The 20,037-nt window shown below is 45.6% G+C and overlaps 3 protein-coding genes across 7 annotated transcripts; 2 read left to right on the plus strand and 1 right to left on the minus strand.

The window, feature by feature from the left end:
- Positions 1–3,815: 3,815 nt before the first annotated feature.
- il7r (interleukin 7 receptor) lies at positions 3,816–7,712 on the plus strand. The gene is made up of 8 exons (XM_069513739.1): positions 3,816–4,208; positions 4,524–4,671; positions 4,747–4,904; positions 5,142–5,290; positions 5,412–5,568; positions 6,140–6,239; positions 6,315–6,387; positions 6,592–7,712. Exons 1-8 carry the CDS (start codon positions 4,130–4,132, stop codon positions 6,958–6,960), a joined length of 1,233 nt encoding a protein of 410 aa, XP_069369840.1. The 5' UTR covers positions 3,816–4,129; the 3' UTR covers positions 6,961–7,712.
- Positions 7,548–11,663, minus strand: ppp1r3b (protein phosphatase 1, regulatory subunit 3B). Of its 5 annotated transcripts, XM_069513740.1 has the most exons (4): positions 11,446–11,663; positions 11,231–11,329; positions 8,997–9,238; positions 7,548–8,674 (listed from the first exon to the last, which is right to left on the minus strand). In XM_069513740.1, exon 4 carries the CDS (start codon positions 8,663–8,665, stop codon positions 7,817–7,819), a length of 849 nt encoding a protein of 282 aa, XP_069369841.1. In that variant the 5' UTR covers positions 8,666–8,674; positions 8,997–9,238; positions 11,231–11,329; positions 11,446–11,663; the 3' UTR covers positions 7,548–7,816. The 5 variants fall into 5 exon arrangements, with proteins under 5 accessions (XP_069369841.1, XP_069369843.1, XP_069369844.1 ...); XM_069513742.1 differs by lacking the exon at positions 11,231–11,329; XM_069513743.1 differs by lacking the exon at positions 8,997–9,238 and having other exon boundaries at positions 11,446–11,587.
- Positions 10,952–18,427, plus strand: lmbrd2b (LMBR1 domain containing 2b). Its single transcript, XM_020111979.2, has 18 exons — positions 10,952–11,092; positions 12,232–12,439; positions 12,568–12,680; positions 13,061–13,159; positions 13,262–13,429; positions 13,527–13,737; positions 13,815–13,889; positions 13,964–14,077; positions 14,317–14,500; positions 14,649–14,830; positions 14,961–15,094; positions 15,194–15,299; positions 15,480–15,577; positions 15,829–15,932; positions 16,013–16,059; positions 16,218–16,332; positions 16,421–16,547; positions 16,816–18,427. Exons 2-18 carry the CDS (start codon positions 12,266–12,268, stop codon positions 16,877–16,879), a joined length of 2,115 nt encoding a protein of 704 aa, XP_019967538.1. The 5' UTR covers positions 10,952–11,092; positions 12,232–12,265; the 3' UTR covers positions 16,880–18,427.
- Positions 18,428–20,037: the final 1,610 nt, after the last annotated feature.

The raw sequence follows: 20,037 nt of genomic DNA on the forward strand, positions 1-20,037 counted from the left end.
AACATTTAATAATGATAATTATCAATAATAATCAAATAATTTAACACTGAAAGGTGAAATATATATATATATATATTGTGTATTTTACATCATAGTAAATAATCTAAACAGTTTAACTTATCGATAACTCACAATTCAATTTTACTTATAACTAACAATTTAATATTTCTATTACGGTTACATGAGTGAACATTAAATATAGTTTTTTATTATAATTATATTATTTCTATTGATGTATAAAAAACATCTCTCTCTCTCTCGCACACACACACTCACACACACACACACACACACACACACACACACACACACACACACACACACACACACACACCTTGCAGCTGTGTGAACCTAGAGCAGAATTGTTTCCCACAGCGGCTATGTGTGTGTGTGTGTGTGTGTGTGTGTGTGTGTGTGTGTGTGTGTTGTGTGTCTGTGTGTGTGTGTGTGTGTGTCTGTGTGTCTGTGTGTGTGTGTGTGTGTGTGTCAGTTGTTCCAGATGTTTGTGAGTCGCTCCGTGGTTTACCTGTCACTTAGGTGTCACCGATGAATTCAGGACCTTTGCATACATGTCACTGACAGATACACACACACACACACACACACACACACATTGTAAACACTCACTGCTGCAACAAACATGGATTCATCCGCCTCTGAAAGTAGTTCCCTGTTCACTCTACATTTTTCAGCCTCTGTCTCAAATACATGATTTTAGCTCCTGTCTCTTTAAGAGTCCAGTCTGCTCTGATTGGTCAGCTGCTCTCGGTACCTGGCTTTGTGAGGAGGCTTGTCAGACTCCTGCTAGACGTACACACGTGGACTTTGACTTTGATTTTTTTGGTCTATGTCCCATCTGCTAACATGGAGGCGGGTTTATGACCTATACCACAGCCAGCCACCAGGGGGCGATCATGATCAGGATGAACCAGGAGCTGAGGTGAAGCTGCTCGTCCTGTTTCAGAGGATGAACCAGCTGCTCGTCCTGTTTCAGAGGATGAACCAGGAGCTGATGTGAAGCTGCTCGTCCTGTTTCAGAGGATGAACCAGGAGCTGATGTGAAGCTGCTCGTCCTGTTTCAGAGGATGAACCAGGAGCTGATCTGAAGCTGCTCGTCCTGTTTCAGAGGATGAACCAGCTGCTCGTCCTGTTTCAGAGGATGAACCAGGAGCTGATCTGAAGCTGCTCGTCCTGTTTCAGAGGATGAACCAGGAGCTGAGGTGAAGCTGCTCGTCCTGTTTCAGAGGATGAACCAGGAGCTGATCTGAAGCTGCTCGTCCTGTTTCAGAGGATGAACCAGCTGCTCGTCCTGTTTCAGAGGATGAACCAGGAGCTGATCTGAAGCTGCTCGTCCTGTTTCAGAGGATGAACCAGGAGCTGATCTGAAGCTGCTCGTCCTGTTTCAGAGGATGAACCAGCTGCTCGTCCTGTTTCAGAGGATGAACCAGGAGCTGATCTGAAGCTGCTCGTCCTGTTTCAGAGGATGAACCAGGAGCTGAGGTGAAGCTGCTCGTCCTGTTTCAGAGGATGAACCAGGAGCTGATCTGAAGCTGCTCGTCCTGTTTCAGAGGATGAACCAGCTGCTCGTCCTGTTTCAGAGGATGAACCAGGAGCTGATCTGAAGCTGCTCGTCCTGTTTCAGAGGATGAACCAGGAGCTGATCTGAAGCTGCTCGTGTTGTTTCAGAGGATGAACCAGGAGCTGATCTGAAGCTGCTCGTCCTGTTTCAGAGGATGAACCAGGAGCTGATCTGTAGCTGCTCGTCTTGTTTCAGAGGATGAACCAGGAGCTGATCTGAAGCTGCTCGTCCTGTTTCAGAGGATGAACCAGCTGCTCGTCCTGTTTCAGAGGATGAACCAGGAGCTGATCTGTAGCTGCTTGTCCTGTTTCAGAGGATGAACCAGGAGCTGATCTGAAGCTGCTCGTCCTGTTTCAGAGGATGAACCAGGAGCTGATCTGAAGCTGCTCGTCCTGTTTCAGAGGATGAACCAGCTGCTCGTCCTGTTTCAGAGGATGAACCAGGAGCTGATCTGTAGCTGCTTGTCCTGTTTCAGAGGATGAACCAGGAGCTGATCTGAAGCTGCTCGTCCTGTTTCAGAGGATGAACCAGGAGCTGATCTGAAGCTGCTCGTCCTGTTTCAGAGGATGAACCAGGAGCTGATCTGAGGCTGCTCGTCCTGTTTCAGAGGATGAACCAGGAGCTGATGTGAAGCTGCTCGTCCTGTTTCAGAGGATGAACCAGGAGCTGAGGTGAAGCTGCTCGTCCTGTTTCAGAGGATGAACCAGGAGCTGATGTGAAGCTGCTCGTCCTGTTTCAGAGGATGAACCAGGAGCTGATCTGAAGCTGCTCGTTCTGTTTCAGAGGATGAACCAGGAGCTGATCTGAAGCTGCTCGTCCTGTTTCAGAGGATGAACCAGGAGCTGATGTGAAGCTGCTCGTCCTGTTTCAGAGGATGAACCAGGAGCTGATGTGAAGCTGCTCGTCCTGTTTCAGAGGATGAACCAGGAGCTGATGTGAAGCTGCTCGTCCTGTTTCAGAGGATGAAGTCAAACGGAGGAAGAGGATGTGGTGGCGAGTCATTTCTGAACAAGTCAAACAACAACAAGCTGTTTGCACGTCGTGCAGCAGAAAGTGTTGCTGTCGACAGAAACATGGAGCAGGAAGCAGCGTCTGATTTAAATCGTGGTTTGAAGCTGTGACAAACACGTCAACTCTTTTTACATGTGTGTGTTTCTATGTTTTCTATGTTTGTATGAACAGCTGCTCAACACACACACATGTTCACTGAACATTCTCATTTATTATGTTACACGTTCACATATCAACATGTTTAACTGCAGCTCAATGGTCACATGAGGTCACCTCCACCATCTGTTTCTATGGTAACACAATGTACATCGTCAGCGGTGGAGAGTAACAGAGTACATCCACTCTCGTAGTCCTTCATGTTACACCATTGTTGTTGAGCTGATTCATTTCACATGAAACTTTTTTTTACTATAATCCAAAGAAACAAAAGTAAAATATGACCCGTTTAATTTTTTTCAGGATCTCCTGAACGTCCTCGAACACATCGCTTCAGACTCTGTTTGATAAAGTTATGAAAACTTTATTGACAGTATGTTACATGTCGTCTCATCAGATTCATGAGTGAGAACAAACCACAGCTGAAAATGTTCTGAGCAGAGACACTAACCTCAGCCATGTGGTTTTGTGAGGGTGGTGGTGGTGGTGGAGGGGGGTTTCAGAACTTTAACCCTGTAGCTTCCTGTCACAGAGGCGGGAACAGCCGACTCCCTCCACGACTTTTCTCCTCTCCGTCTCCTGAACGCTGAAAACACGTTAACCACAGACACCCCCCCACATACATATACACAAACACACACACACACAAACACACACAAACACACACACACACGTTCACACCTCGTCTCCACCGTCCTCACTCACTGTCAGGACAAAGATCTGACAGAAACAACTGTAACCTAGTTACAACCATCACCTCAATATTTCCTGACATGACAAGTTGTGTTGCTTTTTGTGTTTCGGTTTGAATTTGTCGGATTTGATTCTTTTCATTAAATTCGATTTTTGTTTTCTTTTATCTAATTTGAGGTTGATGTTTATCTTCATGAATAAATTCCAAAGGTGAGACAGTAACTTTTTGTCTGTCTGTCCACATCAACACGTTGTCCTCTAATAAAGAGTTATGACATAAGGTCTCACACTGAACCTCCTACAGTGTTTCATCCCCTCCGTCTGTCGCTCTGTGACGAGCGGTGACTACAGGCCTGCGTCCACTTGTGGTTTAGATGATGTTGTGGTCGTGGCTAAAGGTGTCACAGCTGTTTTTACTCCAAAGTGAAATTAAACAGAAGCTGTGTGAATGTTTCATTCAGTGTCATCAGTGGGTTTTATCTCTCTGTTCTCTGTGTTTGGTCTCCTCTTCCTCCTCAGCTGCTCTGTTCACTGATTCACTCTGAAACTCCTTCTTCCTGTTGACTGACACACACACAGAGCAGCAGCAGAGAGGAGACCATCTTCTCCTTCTGAGATCTTTCATGGTTCACTCTGACTCTGCTTCTTCTTCTTCACAGACTGAACTCACACAGCTCCTGGTCTGAGGAGATGGAGTCTGTGTGGACAATCTTCCTGCTGCTGATGGTCGGAGTTCAGGCTCAGAGCGGAGACACCGACACTGAAGCGGGTGAGTCACATCATCTCAGTTTATTTGTTCTTCATGAGAAACGCTCTTCATCACATGGAAAACTGAAAACATCTGGATTCAATAGAAATACAAATAGATCAATGTCTGCAGAACATGTTTCAACATCGAGCTTCAGCGCTGCTCTACACTGACCAACAGAAATATTATTGTGATGAACTAACTTACACAACACACTTACTTTCTCACATATATACTACACATACTATATATACTATACATACTATACAGTATATACTATATATACTATACATAATAGATATACTATTTCTGTATGTAATGTTTTCTATATGTCAGAGTCCAGAATCAGCTGCAGCTCTCACATCACCACTGAGGGAAACAGTCTGACCTGTGAGCTGCTCCCTGGTCATCATGACGATGACGATGACGAGGACGAGGACGAGGATGAGGAGGAGGGCGACAGCATCAAGTCGATGACCCTGTGGTAAAACATCTTTCATGAGAATGTCGAGCTCCTCAGATCAGCGATGGTTAACCACAGACCTTGTTGTGTTCACAGCTCCCCTGATTGGAGCAACAGCCAGCGGAGCGACAAGTGTGTGAATAGTTCTGGGAACACGCTCAGTTTCACTATGGTGCCGGTCGTCAATTTCACCCTGACGGTTCACCTGAAGAGACGAGGAGCGATCAAGACCATAGTCGACCTAAAGAAGATAGGTACAGGAACTCAATTCGAGGTCAAAGGTCATGAGATCTCCTGTCGTTAAATCTGATTGATTCGTCCATTAAACGTTATTCAAATTAGTTAAAATATCCTATTAATATTAAAATATTAATGATTCAGATGATGTCACTGCTGCCACCATGTGGCCTGGAGTGAATCCTTGAAGCAGCTGTGAGCTGAACATCAGGTGAGACTCTCACCTGTGTGATGTCATCATCATGTTCCCGCAGTTAAACCCAGACGACCTGAGGTGTGGAACGTCACGCTCAACCAGGAACTGAACCAGGCGGTCGTTTACATCCAGAGTCCGTACCACAGCGATTACCTGTCAGGCAACCAGATGTTCCAGCTGCAGATCTGGACCACAAGGCTTGAGTTGGTACATAACTTTATCATTGAGTTTATTGAAAAACTTTCCTCCCGCGTCGTCTTATATTTAGATTAACGCTTCAGTTTTTATTCTCATCTTTGATAACATAGTTTTTCTTGTTTGACCTCAGACTCGTAACATCTCATCAGAGGGCGGCATGAAGATCGACATGGAGCATCTGAGGAAAAACACAGAGTACCACGTGATAGTGCGAGCGATCCCAGTGAAGCTTCTGAAGGGAAGCTGGAGCGAGTGGAGCGACAAGTTCAGTTTCTGCACTCCTGCTGGTGAGAAGAGAGAACGACAGTCAGTGTGTGAAGCAGCAGATTGTCGACTCGTTCACAGGAACACGTGGGGACATTCAGGCGAGGGGCGGAGCCTGTAGAGCAGCAGGAGGCGGGACATAATCTAAACTCTGCTGTGTAAACATCAGTGTTGTTGTTTACAGCTCGTCCACACGGCGTCGGCCCTCATCACCAAAACATCTGGAACCTTCTTCTACATGAATCTTCTACATGTCTGAAACATGTCAGGAACATGTCTGAAACATGTCAGGAACATGTGAGGAACATGTCTGAAACATGTCTGAAACATGTCAGGAACATGTCAGGAACATGTCTGAAACGTGTTAGTAACATGTCTGAAACGTGCCAGGAACATGTCTGAAACATGTTAGGAACATATCAGGAACATGTATGAAACATGTAAGGAACATGTTAGAAAAATGTCAGGAACGTGTTAGGAATGTGTCAGGAACATATCTGGAACATGTCTGAAACATGTATGAAACATGTTAGGAGTCTGGACATCAGACTGAAAGCAGAGTGATGATCCTGTCTCCTGTATGTTGTTTTTCAGGACAAGAAGCTGTCGACAGTTGGGAGATGTACAAACTGATGCTGTGTCTCATCCTCCTGGTGGTTGTGATTGTCCCTGTCGTTTTCCTCTGGAAAAACAAGTAGGACGTTTGACAGAACATCAGAGAAACGACTCGTGTTACTTCGACTTATCGTCTTTTCTTTTCTCTTCACAGAATCTTCACGTACATGTGGCCGAGTATTCCTCATCCTAAGGACACGCTGGTGCACATCGGCAAACCGAACAAAGTGTGTGTGAACAACAACAGTGTCACATGTGTTGACAGAGCAAACTTCTGAGCTAACTGCTTTGCTAACTTTTGAGCTAATTGCTAAGCTAGCTGTTGAGCTATCTGCTGAGCTAACTGCTGAGCTAACTGCTAACTCCTGAAAAGCTCTTGAAGACTTGCGACTCATCATTAAACTAAAGGTCGTGTGTTTCTGGTTTTTCAGGGTCTTCTATTGAACTTCTACCCCGAGGTGTTCAGCGCTCTCAGAGTCTCTTCGATGACGCAGGGTTGCGACAAACCAGAGCCTTCGTTCAGTCCTGCTGACGGAGCGTTGAACCAGCCCTCCTCCACCCAGAGCTCCGACTGCAGGAGCACTACCAGCATCAGCACAGAGGAGCTGGAGCTCTCCGCCCTGCTGAGCGGGAGCTCCTCTGCGGCAGACGCCAGCCTCCACAGCGCCAGTCCCTCCCCTGTCCAAGACGTCCTGCTCGAGGGCGGAGCTGAACTCTGCAGTACAAGAACCGAGTCGGAGGCGCCAGGCCAGCAGGAGGAGGCCTACGTCACCATGTCCAGTTTCTACCGTGTCAAGTAGCCTGAGTTGATCCAACTTCCAGTCTGAGGGTCAGCGCCCCCATGAGGCCTAAATATAAATCTGAGAGATGGCAAAGTAACTGTATGATACGGAAGAAAAACACGCGTCATTGAGACTGTGTCGGGCGTCAGACGTCAGAACTCAAGTTCTTCTTGACGTTTGACCAGAACTCTGATTCTGCTTCTCTCAAACTCTTCACATCAAAATGTTTATTTCATCAAAGTTTTTGCATCCATGTTGTCCAGAGGATGGACACCACCAGCTGTCCTCCACCATGAGGTCAACGTTTGTCTTTATAACCATACACTGTAAATAAAGATGGACGACATGCCTCCACTTCCTCCAGAAATTCAACCAAAACACCTCAGGTTTGTGCTGATGACGTAATTTGGTGATTAATGCCTGCTTTGATTCTTTAAGTGGAGGAGGCGGGGTTCATGACCTATACTACAGCCAGACACCAGGGGGCCATCGAGACGCTTTGGCTTCACTTTTGGGAGCCTTCATGTTGCCCATCTTTATTTATAGTCTCTTGAAGTTTGAGCAACTTCCTCCATGAAAGAGTCGGATGATGAGTCAGGACAGTGTTTCCTGATCAAAATAACTTTATTAACAATTATTTCTAACACAAGAAACTAGAATAAATCTCATTGAAAACATAAACAAACTCATATAATGAAAAGGCGTTAAAGTTAAAACGTGTCTATTGATAAATGTTTGAAATAAAATCTGATTTGTAGTTTTCTTCTCAATATCTGACTCTGATGTATCTTCACAGAATATTCACTGTTAGCACATGTAACGACCAATCACAGACATGAGTTTTAAAAACAACAACGTGGGCGGTGACACATGTTCAGTAGTACGGGCCAATGTTCTCGTATCCCGCATAACTCGGCCAATCAGGAAAGATCCCGTGTGAACAGGTGGGGCTACCGTACGGGTCAAAATGGATCCCAAAGTCCTGGGAGCTAGTGTGGCGGCCGCAGGCGCCCGGCTGACTCATCTTCATTGATGACCAGACGATCCTGTAGTTGTTTCCATGGTTACTGTCCCAGAACTTGCATCTGTCCACCTCATAACAGACAGCGAACTCGACGTGTTGGTGAGGCAGCAGATCCTCTGGCAGAGACACCTCGAAGGAGAAGGTGTCGCTGTGCGAGCTGGGATACGTGTCCTTCGTGTACATGCAGTCCACGTCCATGTGGCTCATCCAGGTGTCAAAGGTCACCCGCAGCTTCACGCGTTTCTCAAACGACGTGTTTCTGACTTTGATGGTTCCTGTCAGCGTCTTGTCCTTCAGCACGCAGCGCTCCAGGCTCACAAGGTTCCTCTCCAGCCTCTGATGGAAGAGCAGGTAGTCTGAGGATGGCTGAGCGAAGTCTAGCACCAGTTTGTCGTCCTCAGCCGTCAGACTCAGAGAGGCGCTCAGCATCTCCTGGATGTTAGCAGGAATATCTATGGGATCGTTGAACTGGGAGAAAACCTTCACCTTCGTTAAAGACAAACCTCTGTCATCAGCAAACCACACTTTCTTTTTTGCTTCTCCTGCGTCTCCAGAGGACGCTGCTCTCTCGTCAGGCTCGGACTTGTCCACACAGTCAGACTGTTGAAACCTCAGAGCAGGTTTGAAGGTTGTGCTCGTCGTCCTGTAGACAAACTCCTCCTGGGGCAGATACAGCGGTAGAGCCATGTTGATGGACATGATGAGACTCTGAAAGAGATGGAGGACGTTTCAAATCATCATTCTGTCAGAATATCATCTACTCACTTCAGTACTTTTATTTCTTGATCATTTTAACACAAAGCTTTGTGAGGAACTAAATGTTTCCTCTGTCTTCGATAAAGTTTTCTACACCCTGAAGAAGTATTGAAGACTCACTTTGTCTCTGTCTAGTGTCTCCACCTGTCCTCACCTGTCTCCACCTGCTGCTACATCAAACGTCTAGCTCTCTGATTGGCCGCTCAAATATTTGAAGCATTCGGAAAACGTAAGGATGTTGATGAAACTCCACTGCAACTGCAAACCATGTTACCTGGAGCAGTGGCTGAGGATCATGGACAGGTTCTCAGTGGTTCTCGCAGGTTCTCAGACGTCTCTCAGGTTCTCAGTGGTTCTTAGTGGTTCTCTCTGTAGTTCTCTCAGTTTCTCAGATGTTCTCTCAGGTTCTCAGTGGTGAGGTCATCATTACAGTCTGATGTCTCAAGCTCTTCTCTCATTTTCCTCTGAATATTTTTCAGTTGAGGCTCCAAACTCACTCAGGGTTCACGTGAACATCTGCAGAGAACCAATCAGTGAGGCCGTGGACAGAATGGCCAATAGGTCGACAGGGTCGAGTACACACCCCCTCTTCTCAGCCTGACTTTCATTATTCACTCTCTTTATATATATATATATATATATATATATATATATATATATATACATATATAACTTATATAATATATTAGTTTTAGTGAGCACTATTGGTTTTTATCATATAAAGTTAAACAGTTGGCTCTATGTTCTGTTTTTCTGTGTCACAGAGTCAAAGAACGAGCTGCTTCTCTCACACTGAACCTGTCAATATTTATTCACACAAAGCATGAAGTTCAACAGGTCAGAGATACGACAGGTCTGTGTCCCTGACTGCACCAAGAACAGAGAACACAGAACACAGAAGACAGAGGACAGAACATGAGCACAGAACATAGACTTGTATGGATACCAGCACATGTGGGAATCAGAGGAAACAAAACAGCTGAGAAATGTGCAAAGGAAGCAACGAAAGGGATCAAACTGACGTCACAGGAGCTTTTAGTGACACAGAAATGAAGACCACACTTCAGCACAAGTTAACAGCAGAGGGAAGTAGAGAAAACAGGAAGGTGTTTTTACACAATTTAAAGAGAGAGATAGGTATGTTGAGAAACACGAACCCGGAGAGAGGAAACACTCATATCTAGGTTACGTTGTGGTCACACAGGATTGAACAGAACATTATATATAATAGAAAAACAACAGGAAACTTTAGAACACGTTAAAGTCTACTCTCATAAATATGAAGTCGAGAAGAGAACTGAGACTGAAGCTTCAAGAAATAAAGCTGAGGAATAATTTACATATGATTCATCTTTTACAGAGAAGTTCAGGAGACAAATGTTATATGTGTTGGCTCAATATCTCAAAAGGACAAAGTTCATGGAGAAAATATAACTTTTTGTGTATAAATATGTATATACTGTGTATATATATATATATATATATATATACACACACACTGCCTGGCCTAGAAAAAGTCGCCACCTGGATTTAGGCAGATTGAGGGAATAGTGCCTACTGTACAAACCTGTGGGGGCGGTGCTATGATCTGGGGTCGCTGCAGTTGGTCAGGTCAAGGTTCAGCAACATTATGTGCCCAACGAATGAGGTCAGCTGACCACCTGAATATGGTTATTCCATCAATGGATTTGATCTTCCCTGATGCCACGGGCATATTCCCAGAGGACAGTGCCAGGAGTCATCAGGCTCAAATTGTGAGACAGTGGTTCAGGGAGCATGAGACATGGTTTTCACACATGGATTGGCCACTGACAGAGTCCAGACCTTAACCCCGTTGAGAATCTTTGCTGGAGAAGGCTTTGTGCCGTGGTCCGACTCTCCCATCATCAATACAAGATCTTGAAAAATTAATGCAACACTGGACGGAAATAAATCTTGTGACATTGCAGAAGCTCATCGAAACATTTATATATATATATGTATATACATATATATATATATATATATCTGCAGTATATATATATATATATATATATATATATATATATATATATATATACTGTAGATATCCGATCCACACCAGCTGGTGGCGGTAATGCACCTTAAAACTGTTTTATTGCCATAACACGTCAAAAAGAAGAAGAGCTGCTGCGCACGCGCTGAGCCCATGCCCGTCTGTGACGTCATCGTCCGCTCCTCCGAATGTGAGTGGAGCTGCTCTGCTAACAGCTAGCAGCTAGCAGCGGAGACTCGGAGGATTAACCCTGGTTTTATGGAGCACGGGGCGGGACAGAGGCTCACCACGGTCCGCAGAGAATCCTGAGCAGGTCCTGTTCCTCCGGAGGAACCTCCGCTGACTCGTTCCACACGGTGAGAACACAACGACACCGTGTTAGCCCGGATAGCTAACGCCAGCTAGCTGTCAGTGTCTGACCGGCCATCAGCCAGCTGGGAAACATCTGCACACATCCTGTGAAACATCTGCACACATCCTGTCACAGGACTTACTCTGTGTCTTCTCCTCGCGTCTGTGTTCACCGGGACAACATGTCTGTGACTGTGTCCGGGTTAGCTAGCAGGCTAATGACCAGCGTCAGGAGATACGATCTAAATAAGAGGAAGAGAAACGTGTTTCATGTAAAATACTGAAAAAGACAGAAACAGCAGGAAGAGAGAGATGAGAAGACACAAGTCACGAAGAACCACACAACCAATGAACTCACCACTGACACCAACAGCAGCAGGTCAAACAAACACAACCATCACGAAACCTATTGGTTTATATTTGTAGTTATTTGTTTTTCTCTGGTTTCTACCTTTGGTCCCGATTTACTGTTAAATATGTTGTTATTCATATTGTTTCATCAAAACGTGAGTTTAACATGTTGTCTGTGTGAAGTCAGTGACGGTGGGACAGGAAGTAGAGAAGCAGGAAGAAGCTGCAGCTGTTCAGTCTCATCATGATTCGATGTACTGCTGTGTGTGTGTGTGTGTGTGTGTGTGTGTGTGTGTGTGTGTGTGTGGATCATAACTTGATGCAAACTGCCCATTGTACTTTTTGTGTAGCTCTGTTTTATAATATCTCATTCATTTTGTGTGTCATGGATGTACTTTTGTTCTATTTGGGAGAAGCTGAAGGGAAACGTACAGTTTAATCTGTCAGAGATGAAACTTTATCTTCAGCAGATTTCACAGATCAGGTGAATCCATCTTCTTTAAAGTCTTTGTGTTCCTGTTGTCACTCGGACAAGAAGGAAGATAAGACGAACTAAGTTCATCAGCTGCAACATAAAAGTGACTACAGGGACACCTAGTGTTTAGGTGGAGGATGGTCACTGCAGCTCAGGAAACATTGATGTGATAAACAGCTGCTGCGTCAGTTAACCTGAATGTTTCTTCTCCTGCATCACACACTTGTTGCTCTGCACAGGAGGAATCGTCACATTTTCACTCAGTAATTTCACACAGGAAATGTCAGCGCCCTGAACGTCTCCTCTCTCTTTCTGCAGGATTTTGTCGGGCTGCTGAGACGAGACCGGCGCCATGAGCGGGGCAGCTCTGGGCATCGAGATCGTGGTGGTGTTTTTCCTGGCACTGTTCCTGCTGCACCGATATGGAGACTTCAGAAGGCAGCAGCGCATGGTGCTGTTCGGCACGCTGCTCGCCTGGTACCTGTGTTTCCTCATTGTCTTCATCTTACCTCTGGACGTCAGCACGGTCAGTAACCACCAGAGGAAACACTTAACACTAACCCTCTGAATCCACGGAGGCCTTGACTCTGTGTGTGTGTGTGTGTGTGTGTGTGTGTGTGTGTGTGTGTGTGTGTGTGTGTTCTCTCCTTATAGACCATCTATAAGCAGTGTAAGATCGACCATGAGGAGCACACGACTGTTCCCACTGTCACTCCTCCATCGTCCAATCACACAACGACTAACTCATCTGTCACTCCCACTAAGAGGTCAGTCTCTCTCTCTCTCTCTCTCTCTCTCTCTCTCTCTCTCTCTCTCTTCAGACATGTGATAAAGACCCAGCCCACACTGTATTATCAGACAACACTAACGTTTTATATTCTAATTAATCTATTTGATATCTAGAATGTGACTCAGCAGATTTAATATCTTTATCTGTTAACCCTCAGACTGATTATCACTCGGCCGATCAACATCGAACAGAAACCAACAAAGTTTGAGGCTGAGGTTCAAACACTTTGGACCGAAGTGTTTGTGTTTTTACTCGATGACGTCTTGAACCAAGTGTGATTTGATCACGAGAGTTAAAGAAAGTGATAAAAAAAAATCCCCTCCTGCCAAACTAGCTTCTTCTTCTCTCCTCGTATAGTTCACCAAAGTCCTGCTACAAACCGTGGAGCTACATCCCTGACGGGATCATGCCCGTGTTCTGGAGAGTTGTGTACTGGACGTCTCAGTGTCTCACATGGTCAGTATGAGTCTGTGACGAAGAACGTGTGTGGAACCAATTTAAAACGTGATGTAGAATGTGAAGAACTGATGACGGGATGGTTGGACTCTGTGCTCTCAGGCTGCTGCTCCCCTTCATGCAGTCATACGCTCGCTCAGGAGGGTTCTCCATCACCGGGAAAATCAAAACGGCTCTGATAGAAAACGCCATTTATTACGGAACGTACCTGCTGATCTTTGGTTCTCTGCTCATCTACGTGGCGGTTCATCCAGACTGGCATCTGTCCTGGTGAGTGCACTCTGGTTTTAAAGGTAACCTGTGGTTCTGTTTGATAATGTGTGGTTCTTTTGGTTCTGGTTCAATGCGGCTCTGTGTGGTTCTTCAGGTACGAGCTCCAGACCATCGGGATCACTGCAGCCAACACCTGGGGTCTGTTCCTGCTGGTTCTGCTGCTCGGATACGGCCTGGTGGAAATCCCTCGCTCGTACTGGAACGCCTCGCGACACGGACACCTGCTCATCAAGACGTACTTCAAGGCGTCCAAACTGATGACGGAGAAGGCGGACGCAGAGGAGAACCTGGAGGACGTCATGGAGGTGAGCGGTCTGGAGACGAGTGTAGCGTTAACGTCACGTCACGTCAGTGTTCTAATGTGACACGTCTTCTGCTGCAGGAAGTGAGAAAAGTCAGTGAGTCCATCAAATACAATCATCCACTGAGGAAGTGCATCGACACCATTCTCAGAAAGGTAGGACACCGACTTTCACCTGTCATTGATCGTCACTGATCAGCTGACTGACTGATCTGACTCCGCCTCCTCAGTGTCCGGTTGATTACCAGGAGAAGATGGGCAGGAACATGGACGACTACGAGGACTTTGACGACAAACAGAACACGTATCCCAGCGAGAGGAGTCTGGTGAAGCTTCACAAACAGGTGAGACGCTGAGGCCTCATGTCATTGGACGTCCACTGCAGCTGTGTCTGACTTCAGGCTCCGTGTCACAGCCGCGTGACTCTGCCGTCCCCTCCCGTTCAAATACGTCCTTTAAACCCCTTTTTGTACTGATCTGAACATTATAAGATATTAGCGAGTTGGGATTTTAAGAAATTTCCGATGCGCTTCATCAGCTGATACATTTCTGTGTGTGTGTGTGTGTGTGTGTGTGTGTTCAGGTTATCTATGCGGTGCAGAGACACAACAGGACTCGTGTTCAGTGGCAGATCCTCCTGCAGCAGGCCATCCACCTGGAGGACGTGGCCAAGAATGAGACCAGTTCCACTCACCAGTTTGTCCACAGCTTCCCGTCGTCTGGACCCGTCAGCTGGTTCAACAGATACGTCTACACCCCGACTGCAGGTGGGTCCGAGCACAAACATGGAGGTCAAAGGTCATCAGCTGAGTAGGTGGTCCACTGTGTCCCTGACCACAGTGTGTGTGTGTGTGTGTGTGTGTGTGTGTGTGTGTGTGTGTGTGTGTGTGTGTGTGTGTGTGTGTGTGTGTACAGAGTGGTACTGGGAGTGTCTCTTGAAGTGTTGGTTCTATCGGCTGCTGTCCGTGGTGCTGACTCTGTTCAGCGTGGCCGTCGTCTGGTCAGAATGCACCTTCTTCAGCACGCGGCCCGTCCTCTCTCTCTTTGCTGTGTTCATCCAGCTGGCCGAGCGAGACTACAACTACCTGTACATTGAGGTGAGAGAGTCCACGCCGCTGACACGTCCTCTCGTCCATCAGTATGATAATGAATAAAAACGAATGAAGTGCGTAAAACATATTCAGACAGAAGTCAAGGACTGTATGTTTTTTCACCTCTGTCCACCAGATGGCGTGCTTCATCACGATCTTCTTCCTGTGCACCTGCGTCTACTCCACCGTGTTCCGCATCCGGGTCTTTAACTATTACTACCTGGCCTCCCATCACCAGACGGATGCTTACAGCCTCCAGTTCAGTGGCATGTAAGTATCGGCAGCCGATCACAGCGTAACAATCTGCCAGGACCAGGAACGTCACAGACGTGCAGACGATAACGTTTTCTCCTGAACTTTGACCTGCAGGTTGTTCTGTCGTCTAACTCCTCCACTGTGTCTCAACTTCCTGGGGTTAATCCACATGGACTCGGCCATCTCCCACCAGCAGAAGGAGCAGACAGCTTACACCTCAGTAAATCAGCTTCACACAGCTGCACAGTACAGACACAATATACACACACCAGCGTTCTGACCTTTATGGGAACAAAGAATCAAAATGTGGAGATGAATGAACAGATTATATCTCAGCAGAGCGCTCTGCGTTTTACGCTGTGGTCTGGATTTATTTTTTAATTTTAAACTTGTTTTTCAGATCATGGGATCAATGCGTGTTCTCTCCTTTATCGCTAACGGCTTCTATATCTACTACCCCATGTTGATCCTCATCCTCTGCATCGCAACTTACTTCAGGTGAGTCTCTGAAATGTTTGATCAAAGTTGAAATTTGTTCATAACGAGCAGAACTCTGGAAACAATTTAAAGATCTACTGCGGTACGAAGGTGGGAGGAGCAGAGCAACTTGGATCTGTTGAGACGTCCTCATAATATTGTTCATACTTTGGAGCCTGTGATGGATGAATAATAATAATGAAGACACTCGGGGGTCAGAGGTCAGATGATTGTGTGATTCAGCTCTGATGTGCAACGAACTCTTTCCTCAGTTTGGGAACTCGCTGTCTGAATCTTCTGGGCTTCCAGCAGTTTCTGGGCGACAGTGAAATGACCTCTGACCTCATCGATGAGGGGAAGGAGCTGATCCGACGAGGTGAGCATATTGAAAACATCCACAGTAACAAGCTCGTGTACGGGAACATGTGGTCGACCACAGTCTGTGTCTTTTCACAGAGAAAAGGAAGCGGCAGAGGATTGAAGATGGAGAGAACAGACGCAGAGTGAGTCTTTGTTTCAAATTGTGTCTTGTTTTGCCAGTTGAGTTTTGTTTGGAGAATGATTTTTAGTGTTTTATCGATTCCGAAAAACTAAAACTTCGTAACAGCTCTGAAGGGCCCACTGTTATACTGCCACCGTGTGTCTGTGCTGTGCACTGCAGGAGTGGAAAGAGCGTTACGGGAACCAGAGGGAGGACTTGGCTGCGAGGAACCGGAGCAGTCACGAGATGAAGGAGACCAGTTACTCCGACACTGTGAACTCCAGCAGCAACAGACGTGAGTCACATGACCGCAGACACATGATCAGTCGTCGCTCAGCTGTTCACTCGTGTGTTGACCACAACGTCTGTCGTTTGATGAACAGAGGCTAAATATTCTCGCTCTGGGAGTCGAGCAGAGCGAGACCACATCGAGCTGCTGCAGGACGCCGAACCTTTAGACTTCAGCGCTGAGACTCTGACAGACGATCCCCTGGAGGCCGAGTCTGGCAGGTAATCGTGCTCCGCTGTGTGTTTCATAAAGTAATCGTGAGATTCTGACCATTTAGAGTCAAAGAGACCATGAAGCCCCTGATGTCATGGGGGTGTGGATACTACATGATGTGATTTACAGCTAGTACCGTCCAATGGGTGCAGGTGGAAGTAGTAGGTGGGCGTGCACTGACCGCCAGCTCTCAGTCAGGCTCCACCCCCTGCACCTCCAAATATAGTAAAATGTCAAACTGGAGGTTGTGTTCACACTTTGTGTTTTGTCCATCAGACACGCAGGAGGACGGTATCTGTCCATGTCGTCGTCCCGCAGCCGGATATTTGACGACGTCTAACGGGGGAGGAGAAATGTGAAGCCGTGAACATCGCCGTCTCCACGTCCACCTGCAGGAAGTGAATGTACCACAGCTCCTCCACGTCCCCGTCTCCCAGCATGCACGGCAACTAAATAACACAGGTCACGTGTCCCTGAAGCTCCGTCACATGAACTTTTCACTTTGCAGCAGTTTTCATGTCCGGCTCAGCCGCAGGTCGACGAAGACTCTTCTGAAGGAATGTGAATAAATCCTCATCCCAGTTCTCCTGCTGAACTCCCTGCACTGTTTGTCTGAGCTGCATGTGGTGACGCAGGAGTCGCTCTGCAACCGTCTGAGCATGAAAATCAATCTGCAGCAGCTGCATGACATCACATCACTTTACTGAGGGTCAATGAAGGACCTGCAACGCAACACACTTTATTTATGTTTTATTTTTTTGACCTAAATGTTCATGTTGTGTATTTACTGTGAGAAACAGTGATGAGCAGCTGATCCAGTCGCTGACGCACTAGTGTCACATGATAAACGTGATGACGTTCTCTTTTTCCTGGTTAACGATTAAAAAGTCCAGAAAGTGACTTTTTTTATTTAAAGTAAATATAAATTGAGATTCATTTACGCATCAACAGTTTTTGTTCAGGTGTAAATACACAGCTTCAAAAAACGCGTTAAAAAAAAGTGACCTTAGAGCGACTTTGTAAAAACATAAAGGCTCATGAATGGAGCCCTGAGGAACTCCTCACTGAGAGTCTGTTAACGGGACCATGGTTCGATTCTGTGTGTTTGTATCACGTGAACCACATCGACCTGATGATCTGATAGATGACGTGTTTACTGCTTGTGCTGCTGCCCCCAGGTGGACAAAATCTGCTGTTAAAGAAGTGGTTACGTTTTTTCTTGCTCATGTTTTATTTCATTATCTTACTTTTCATTTACGAATCCTCAAGAGTCACGATGAATCCAAAACTTTAGAAAATCTGGTGAATTCATGAATTGAGTTTTCAGACGGTTCTCTGGCCTCCGAGTGGCCAAAAAGAGTCATTGCACATTAAAACTAATATATTTAAATTAAAACCTTAAAAATGCACAAGTGCAGCAACAATACATGAACACTAGTTTAAATATTTACTGCTAATAATATAATTCATGGTTTTTATGAAATATTGATTTGTAGTATGTAGTATGTTTAGGGTGTAAATATTGTTGAGCTCCGGTGCTGATGAAGAGTCCGGTGACTGTGTTCACCTTCACACCGTCTTCTCATCATGTTTCCTCAGTGACACTCGTCTGTACATATGTATGATATGTTTTGTATTATATGGGTTCCTGAGTTACGCTCTAGAGGAGAATGTGTCTTTATGTGTCTTTGTATTTACGGTGTGATTCGTGCAGCTCGTTCTCTCTCTGTCTCTTCGCTCTGCTCATTCTGCTGATGACGTTTCTGATGATCGAATATTTATTGTCGTCGTGATCTCGGCTCCTCTGATTTGTGATCGTGGGGATATGTGATGTACAGTAGTGACGATGTCGCGTGGTTCACTCTGCTAATAAAGCTGATCACAAACACTGGTCTCATGATGACGTGTGATGAGGTAAAGAGGCGGAGCCGCTTCTATCTGACGGAGACTTTGATTAAACAGAGGCGGAGCCAATGTCTGATGTAGTTACACGTCCAATCAGATGGATTTATTCTGTCGACCTGGTTACACCCAACAACACAACAATATGTTCTGATGACTCAACACACACACACACACACACACACACACACACACACACACACAAACCAGTTTGCTTCGTCTCGGAACCTGAACATTCACTTGTTCGTTCCTTTATAAATCATACAATCATTTTCTGACAACGTCGTGTCGTCTTGACACAAGGCGTGTCTCTCTCTCCCACACAGACCAAAGTTTCGTTTCAGTCTCTGATGTGAGAGAAAGGAAAGCAGATGTGAAGAACGGACGTCAGTGAAAGTTTGAGGATCCTTTGTTCTGATCGGACTGAGCTGGACACTGAGTTCTGCTCCACCTGCTCAGGTGAGTCAAGCAATTCAGTTCATGAATCTAACACAGTTTGTCAGTAAAGTGCTGACGAGAGAGCAGATCACTGAACTCTTTCTCTCCCTGATCAGGGAACTGTCAAACCTGCTCATCAGCTTCTCTCCGTCTGGAACTACCTGAACATGGCGAGTGTTGTAAAGCGGAGCCGGAGGAATCTTGATGAACCTGCAGCTTCATTCATCGGAGTGTTCGACAGCTATGAGCACAGGATGAGGCAGATTGTGGGAGAGCTTCACAAGGTTGATACTGAAGTGAAGAAAATACAGATGGGTTTATTTGCTGGAACAGCTGGTTTAGGAGCAGGAGCTGTAGTAGCTATGCTCACTGCTCCGTTCACTGCAGGTCTGAGTTTAATTATATTTATTCTTTTAGCTCTCATTGTTCTTTGTTTTCTTATGAAGCAGAAAATAACAGAAGAAGAAAATGTAGGGAAAGTGAGCGGATTGGTAGAAGAGTTCAGGACCATGATTGCTTCAATGAACAGTACACTGGAAGATGTGAAGAGTGCATGTGGAGATCTGCGGAGAACATCAGTCGGAGCTGAAGCCTTAAAGTTCATCAGACTGGAGATGGACATTCTGCAGCTGTGGGCCTTCAGTGAAAAACTCCAAACTCCTGCAACATTAGATCCGATCAGGAAGCTGTCGCAGGATTATGAAGAGACTGTGTCCAAACTTTTACAGATGAAAATAAAACTGCAGCCGCTGGAAGAAAACTCTGACGCCTTCATCTGACTGTCGACATGTTGAGAGCAGCATCGTAGTAAACTGAACATTTTCATGATATTTGATTTAATTTGAACTCATTCAGTGTTTTTCCTTTGGGACCTGATTTGATTAATACAACATGATGTAGACAAAGACGTGAACTGAAAGGACTGTGGACTTTTGTTGGTGATAGTGGGTAAACAAAAAAAAGGATCTTAAGAAGCCTTAAAGCCAAGTTTGTTGTTTTATTGTATTTAAAATAATCTTCAGCTTCCTCCACGTACGCAGTTGAAAAGCTCAGATTTGATACAACAGGTAACGATCACATGTTCACAGACCGATGGTTAAAATCAAATATGTTTCATGTTCTTGTTTAATTCTTGCTTCATTTATTTTTGTCCTTTGT

This window comes from Paralichthys olivaceus, chromosome 18 (assembly GCF_024713975.1).
Source record: "Paralichthys olivaceus isolate ysfri-2021 chromosome 18, ASM2471397v2, whole genome shotgun sequence".
NCBI lineage: Eukaryota > Metazoa > Chordata > Actinopteri > Pleuronectiformes > Paralichthyidae > Paralichthys > Paralichthys olivaceus.